At 39.8% G+C, this 8,528-nt stretch overlaps 1 protein-coding gene across 1 annotated transcript; it reads right to left on the minus strand.

Moving 5' to 3' along the window:
* Positions 1-2,021: 2,021 nt before the first annotated feature.
* Positions 2,022-6,832, minus strand: KBTBD7 (kelch repeat and BTB domain containing 7). Its single transcript, XM_032496045.1, has one exon. It carries the CDS (start codon positions 6,532-6,534, stop codon positions 4,492-4,494), a length of 2,043 nt encoding a protein of 680 aa, XP_032351936.1. The 5' UTR covers positions 6,535-6,832; the 3' UTR covers positions 2,022-4,491.
* Positions 6,833-8,528: the final 1,696 nt, after the last annotated feature.

An 8,528-nucleotide genomic window follows, 5' to 3' on the forward strand; every position in this document is an offset into this window, starting at 1 on the left:
GATCCTAACTAATGTATAAAGTGTGAGAAAACACTGCCCCTTGGTATCTTCTCTGTACAAAGAAAGCCATAAGGGTATTGAGACTGGATAAGGCTGTGCCTTGAAGTGACAGCTATTGCTGTTTTCTAAATTATGGGATAGTCTGTCCCCCCAAAATATTCCTGATTAAGATATGATGATTCCAAGCAGCTAAAACTGCTTTGGAGGAGAATGTAAAAGATTGATTCTGTGGTAGAGAGATGAGTGCCCACAGCATAAGAAAATATGTCTCATATGCAACAATATCTGTTACCTACACCCTGTGTCTTGGACCATGTTGGGTCCACAGGGTTAAATAAGTGAGGAATAGGAGCTGATGAAACAGATCTGGGTAACAAAATGGCCCAGAATTATGGAGAGGGCACAAAATCTACTGTCTATCTGGTAGTTGAAGACCTGGCAGCATCTGTGAACACTACCTTTTTTTTTGGTTAAAAAAATTGGTTTGTATATATTTAACAATCTCTATGGTCCTAAAAATTACTTTATCAATTAATTCTCTTAGGATTACTAGTTAACCGCATTTGCTTCCTATATTTTTCGGCTTGACCGTGTTTGCTATAAACAATATTCTTTTAAATTAGTTGCAATGGTGAAAAGATACTGAAAATTTTAAGCAGGTAAGGGAGAGATCAGATGAGAGGACAGAGGCAAAGTAAAATAGCTAAGAAGCAAGCAACAGATTTTAGGACTTCAAAGACAAGAAAACTTTCTTTTCAAGTTTAGGGGACTGACGTAGAACTGCAAACTTTTTATATTTCCAATTTATGAACATTAAAACAAATTCAATTAAACAGTTTTAGTTTACAAGTCATTCATCATGTTTTATGTTTTTTGCTCATCTCGGCACAAATGGGTGAAAACGACATCAGGCAAAGTGCTGGTTTCTAGTTTCATGAGCAGTGAGTAGCAAATTTGTTATATTTTTAAATTATATTTTAAATAGATTTCTTATGGGTAGAAGCCCTTTTCCAAGCACCTGTTCATAATGAGATAAAGAACTCTTGCATCTTAGGTATCTAAATAAACAGCTGTGACATCCACAGTTTAAAACACCTGGAATCTATTTTGCTTTAAATCCTAACATATATGCAGCCTTCCTAGACAATAATCATCTCACATATAAGTATAACATTTCCAAGTTTCAAATATACACTAGCTCATTTGACCTATTTCTTTAAATCACTTACATTTACTACTTAGCTGTTCTCACGTTAATCACTATGAGGAAATTTGAACTTTAGCCTAAGTGTCAACTTTGTCTCCATTCTGAGGCACCCATTAACATTCACATCCCTTTCAGATGGTGAATGTGTAGTATTTCTTCAGCTCCATTTTAATAATGTCCCCTCCCCACCTTACAAACATTTGAGCAATACGTCTTGTGCAAAATGCTAATTCCTTTTTGTAGAAGTGTTCTTGGAACTGTCCCAAGTGTTCTCAACCTGGGTGTGTGGATGAACTTCAGAAGTGTCATAACACCTTTGAAATTATGAAAACATAAACACATATATTTTTCTGGGGAATGCATCAAAAGCTTTTTTATCAGATTCTCAATTAAGATCCAGGTTCAAAACAGAAAAAAAAAAAATCAAAAAAACACTGCTTAACTAAGGGAGATAGAAGGAAATTATAATTTAAATTTGCTAAATGAGTCTTACATTTTGTCCTTTTGAAAACACCAATGTCACTTATCATTTGAATTTTTAAAGTATTTGAAATAATTTGGGTTCTCTGGGCTTTTCAGCATGCAGGCAGACAGATCCAAAAAATCAGTAAGATCACTCTAAGTCTTACACAAACAGCAGCCCTGCAAATGACACTCTACTGTGTGTTCGCTAAAACCTGTGCCAACTGTAAAACTGAGACAAAGGTGCTTTCCTGTCAAGAAGGGATTTCAACACTACTAGTTGAGCCACTCACTATGTAAGCAAAGGTTTTATACATTTAGCAGAAACACTAAATTAAGAGGTCAGAAGGCCTGGGGTTCTAGTGCCAGCTTTATTTGTCACTAACCATGTACAAATCACTTATCTACAAAGCTTAAATCTAGTCCTTAATTCACAAATATATCATGAAACCAAAATCCTTTCTAAGAAAACCTCTTTGTAAACCAGTCATTTTACCAATTAGCTTATACCTAACTCAAAGACTGAGAATCACAAATTAGAGAATCTGTCCTTTTTCAATCGGTTGCAACATTAATTCTGTGGATAATCAGCATTGTCCTATTTCAACCTTACAAAACAAAAAGCTATCAACAAGAAGTTATTGGTGAAGAAAAGCTGGCCCCAAAATAACACTATTAAGAAATGGTTTTCCATGTTAAGAGCAGTGCTGGTTGACAGCCCTGATGTCAAATGGAATAAACAAAACTAAAGCATGTTTGCTATTTTGAAGGGACATGTGCTGCTAGGCTAAGAATCTTATTTCACTAAATAATGTTAAATCAACGAAAATGGCTGAGATGGGGGAGGGTCTAGCTCAGTGTCCAGAGTGACTGCTTAGCATGCATGAGGTCCTGGGTTCAATCCCCAGCACCTCCATTAGTAAATAAATAAACAAAACCTAATTACCCCCCCAAAAAAACCCACAAAACAAAACAAAACAAAAAATTAAAAAAAAAAAAAAGCTGAGAAAACATTATTTACATGTTTGGTTTTCTAAAATCCTTTTCTTTCTTTTTTTTTAATTCAAAATTTTGTTCTCCATCCCAGAACACACTCCTCAGTACTCTGCCAGGGTGAAAGAAATGTTAGCATTTGGTCACTGGAAAATAAACACAGAAGAGGAATTAGCATGTTACTGAACAAAGATTTAAGAAGATAATTCTAAGTGGGTATAGAAAAATTTATAGACCATAATAAGCATCTGTATATATACACCACTTATCACGTATGTGTGTTATGAGAACCATATGCATTAATAAATCTTCAAAAAGTAAGCACCTATATTTTCTTGTACTTAACAATGGCAAATTTTGTGCAGTTTAGTCTCTATTTCAGGAACTTTCCTTATTATGGTGATATAAAATGAACAAACAAAAAAACCAAAACCTGGAGCATGGTTTACAGAGAATTACAGGTCACAAAAAACCTAATAAAATAACCATGTGTACCATTGCTTAGGGAAATATTTTAGAGGAAACATTATTTTCACTCTTGGCCCCAAATGCCATCATCCACTTATGTTCTTTAACTGTCAACTTTTAATACAAAAATACCTTCAAGCTGATAATCATTTATAGTGACTTACAAAACTGACAGTAAATTTCAACACTACATAAAACAGTTCTATACACAGCTTAAAATTTTAAAGTTCTCCGCTGGCACTTGTTCTTTAGAGTTGGTAGACACCATAACTACTACTGACCTCAATAAAAAACTGTTTTTAGTTTATACGTATTTTCAAAACCAGTATCACCTCACAAAAATCACTTCCTGCTGAAGAATCCTCTAACACAAACACCAAAACTATACTGCCAAAATGTTTCAGGAAAACATATAAACTTTTTAAGACCAGGCAAGACCAATGGATAAAAATTTACATTACCCAATCATATGTCCAGTGAAAAACAGGATTGTTCCTTTGATTCAATGAAGCATGTATCAGGTACAGATGAAAAATATGGCAAGTTACCTACTGTTTTTGGTTTAGAAGGGTATCTAAATAATTGCTGATACTACTAGAATGGATGTTTTTTAGGAGAGAAAAATGGTCGCATTTAGTAAATATACATGCTATATTCCAAAATTAAAAATGAAATTTCTTTTAAAACATTGGAATCTGGACTTTTTTTTTTTTACTTTTGGTGAACATTTAAGACCATTCTGCACATTATCAAAATGAAATCACTCTTTAATAACCTTAATATATATGTCCAATTTTTTTTCTTTGCAGAAGAAAGCCAAACCAAATTTTAACAAACAATATTAACAGAATACTAAAAACTGACTTGTTCAAAATTTGGGAAATCTACTACTTTCATTATTCTGAAGAAAAATATAAATCCTCAAAATCCCACAAACAATTTCTAGTCCAATTTTCTATTATAAAAGTCCAAAAGCTAACTTCCTCACAACACTAAATAGAATTAAAAAGTTAACAGAAGTCTAAATTAGACAATCAGAATATGAACAGTGTAACTAATCAAAATAATCCACTGATGCAACAAATATTTGAACAAGGGGAAAAAAAAAAACAAGCATTCTGATCAATTATATGGTTCTTTTTTTGCATATTTTAATCTCAACTTTCAGCAAAGTAAATTATTATATAGGTTGATTTCAAGGACTGTTTAAATTTTGTAATATTACATTAGCAATTCAAACATCACCCTTTCTAAACCAAATCTGCGGTCCTAATCACCTTTTCTTTTCAGGAAAAGGAAAAGGATATTTTTTTTTAAGATACATTGAATAGCAGTAGAAACATCTTAGTATTTCAAAATATTTACAAAGAACCCTGCTGATCCTGTGCATTTCGCTGAGGTGCTACCTGCACCCAGACTTCATCATCAGAAAAAGAACTTGAACTTCCTGACTCAGAGTCCAACTCACTGAATCCATCTAAGTCCCATTCAGTACTAGACTCACTCCGTGCATCATCTTCCTCAGTGATGAAACTCTGACCAGGTTCAAGGCAGGAAGGATAAACACGAGCACAGAGGCAAATAAAGCCAGAGTCAAACTGCAAAAGTCCTAACATGGTACCTATATTAATCCACTGGTCTTCTCTAGTATCATATTCATACACAGTCACCCGGTTTTTTTTCCATTGTGGGGTAGTAGAAGTGATGAGGAGCAACTTCTGGCCATGATTGACAATCTGGTAGTTGTGGGTCTCAGAGTCCAGGGGAATATTACTAATCCGCCTCCACTCGCCCCTGGCTGGGTTATAGACCTTCATGACTGGGATGTCACAGATGCAATAGATCTCATCATTGAAGACACAGGCTTCCTGAAAGTCACTGCGTTTAAGAGAAGCACAATTCAGCCACATATTATGGCTAGGATCATAGCAGAGCATGCGCTTACTGTTCACAGCATAAAGATAGTTCTGAACCACTATTAGTTCAAAGGAATAGAAAGAATGGGGGACAGGTGCCACCAGAGCCCACTGGTTCCTCTGAACACTGTAGCATTCAACTTCCTTTAACTTAACTCCAGTAATAGGGTCTCGCCCACCCAAAATGTAAATGTAGCCATTGAGGTACGCCACATCCATGCCCTCACGGCAGAGCAAGCGATCCGCAAGCTGCTGCCAGCTGTTCTGGGCTGGCTTATACACCCAGAGGTCTTTCCTGGGCTGGGCGGCTAGATAGATGTCATGCTCTGGAGAGACACAGACAGCTGAGGAGGTGATAGTCTTAGTGTGAGCCAAGCTGGTCAAAGGTGATGGCATTGTGTAAATGTCCCCTGAGTACGGGTCATAGCATAAAAAGGGATCTCTGGGATGTCCAAAGAAGATCACCATCTCCTTGGCACACATACCCAGCCTCTGGGGTGGATTTTCTGCTATGGACACAACAGAGCTGCCGCTGCTGCTTTCGGGCTTTGGCACCAGAGACTTGTACAACATGTCACCATATCGCAGCTGCAGGGCCCCTTCAATAAGGTCCAGACAGTACTTCTTCACAAGGGGCTTGGTTAACAGCCCTTCCAGGTAATCCTGATCCTCATCAGTGAAGTGTGTCCAGCGGACACACTTGAAGACTTCTGCGGCACTGGGACCCCGCTCCTTGGGAGCCGCCTCCAACCACTGCACCGCCACGTGACACACTGTCCGCTCACTCTCGATGTCTAGACTATCCAGGCGCAGGACAGCCAGCAGCTGGGCCAAGGTTAGATCTGCCAGAGACTCCTCCCTAATCGAACCCATCCGGCTGAGCTGCTTGAAGTTGTGGGCTATGAAGGACTGGGCCTGCGATCGCAGCTTGTGATGGTCGAAGGCGTCGGCGAATTTGAGGATGGCCGTGCAGTTAGCCAGGTCGAGGCGGCGGGCTAGGAAGGAGGCACAGGCTTCCCGCACATACTCCAGCTGCAGCATGTCGGAGGCCGCGTAAAGGCGTTGCACGTTGGCCTCACTTAGAGACACGCGACCCGTGTAGCAGTAATCGACCAACACCTCAAAGGATTCGGCATCCACGTCGTGCATGGTCACGTTCGTCTGCTGACTCTCGTACATGCCGCCGGTGAACATGCTCTTGAAGTAGGGACACGCGGCAGCCAGCACGTTACGGTTGCAGGAAAAAAGGCGGCCCGTGCCAGGCCCGCTGCCAGGCGTGACCACCTCGATGGTCACATCGCAGAGCAGCCGCGCGTCGTAGAAGGACTTGAGCTGTGCCAGCAGGGCTGCAGAATGAGCCGTGTCCTTCAGCTCCTCCGGGCCGGTGAAAAAAGCTGAAACCGAGGGCTTGGAAATCCTCTTGGGCCGCCTCCCCCCGCGGGGACTGGCGAGGCGGCGAGAGCGCGGGGCTTCCTCCCGGGACTGCATGATGGAGATGGCGGCGGGGAGCTGAAGGCGAGAACGGGTGCAGGGACCGGGCTCTGGCGCCTCCTCACCCTCTTCTCGCTGACGCTAAGACCGCGGTGTCTCCGGAGAGACTGCACGCGGGCCGCGCTTACTTAACTCGGCCTTACGCCGCGGTGCCGCCTCCCTTTATCGCGTAGACAGAGCCTGACTCACCCTTTTCCGTTCCGCGCCCTTTCTCCGCCTCAGCTCGCCCTCACAGGACCTACTGGCTGGAACCGAGAGATCCGCCACCGCCGCGCTGGCAATGCCAGTAGGCGTCCAAGAGGACTACCGCTCCCAGGGTGCCTTTCGCACCTCGAGGCATGCCGGAGCGCTCCAGACTCTGCGGCATAGGCTGCGGCACCCAAGCCGCTTTGCATGCTGGGAGTAGTAGTTTGAGTAATATCGCGAGGTTTCTGGGGGTGGACTGCTTTGGCTAACAGAATTAGAAAGCGTTTATTCTCGATTTGATGCTTTAGTGCTTCGGGTTTGAAGTCCAGAGTAGAAGCCCCGTTTTAGTATTCATTAATTGTGTAACTTCTCTCTGAGAACTGTTCCTACTTTGTAAAGTGGGGATAAGAGTATTTCATAGGATTGTGTGAGGATAGAATGAGATAAATTGCATAGAACGTAGGACGCTTCAATAAATATTTGTTAGTTGGAACAATATTTAAGGGCTTACACCGTGCCTAAAATATAGATTGAATTATTGCCGACTTTTCTTTTTATAATTTATGAAAAATGAGGCACCCCCTTATTTGAAACCAGAAACAGTTTCTGCAAGGAAAACTTTAGTGTTTAATGTTGCTTCTTTTGAAAGGTTCTGAAGGGTATTACACTATTTTCAATACTAAACGATGTATAGGGTGTCTTACACAAAGGTGAGGTCCTACACAACATTTGTGGATGAACTTAAATATGCAAATCAGGCATATTAATAGACAGGTTGGATCTCATCAAACCAATACTTCGTCTCCTGAGGAACAAAGATTATTTTCATTACCTCTTAATATGAGTGTTACTCATACTGCTCCTTTCACTAGCTTCCCACAAATCAGTTGAAGATTCTGAAATTGTCTTTATTAAGGAGTTTTAGGGAGAGTTTTAAATTAAAATATTTAAACAAACATGCCTTGTATTGTACAAAAAGCACAAGATCCTCAAAGCTTGGTATTCATGCATACCCTAACATGCCTTGAAATAACACAGTGTAGTCTATGCTTTACAAAATGTTTTACATATGTACCGATCGACGTTGTTAGTTAAATAGTCAAAATCAAGTGCTTAGAGATTTTTATTTAAGTTAGAGAACTTTTATTTAAAAACCAGAGTGCTCCGGCTGCTAGTTTGTCATATGTTACCATAACCTAATGAAAGAAATCTTTAGTATTAACATAAGTAGATGGATAACACATAGCAGGAGAATAACTCTCAAATAGTTTTTCTCTCTTTTCCTATTAGCTGAAGAGGGTCTAGTGGAAATACTCCAGGATAGAGACATTAAACTAAGTGGGGCTCAGAGCTCCAATATCTCTTCTGTACCTTTGTTAGATATCCTTCAGATATACCAGAGAGAACTGTCATTAGTTAACACTGATTTCTTTCTTACCTGCACTAAACACCAGCTAGGGAAAAAGCAATTAAAAATATTTTATGTTGATGAAGTATACATAATATGTTACCATTTTAAGATTTTTTAAATTGTTCATTGCTTTGGCGTTAAGTATATTCACATTGTTTTGCCACCATCACTACCACCTATTCTCCAGAGCTCTTTTCATCCTGCAAAACTGAATCTTTGTACCCACTCATAATAACTCTCCTTCCCTCTCCCCCAAATCTCTGCTAACCACCATCCGACTTTGTGTCTCTTTGAATTTGACTACTCTAGGCACTTCGTAGAAGTTCAGTGATTAATTTTTATCTTCCTTACATCTGCCCATACTTTGTTATTTGGTTTAGATTACCTTTCACAG

Source organism: Camelus ferus, chromosome 14 (genome assembly GCF_009834535.1).
Source record: "Camelus ferus isolate YT-003-E chromosome 14, BCGSAC_Cfer_1.0, whole genome shotgun sequence".
Classification (NCBI taxonomy): Eukaryota; Metazoa; Chordata; class Mammalia; order Artiodactyla; family Camelidae; genus Camelus; species Camelus ferus.

Coding starts and splice junctions, on each gene's coding strand:
- KBTBD7 (XM_032496045.1), bottom strand. CDS start 6,534: ATGCAGTCCCGGGAGGAAGCCCCGCGCTCTCGCCGCCTCGCCAGTCCC.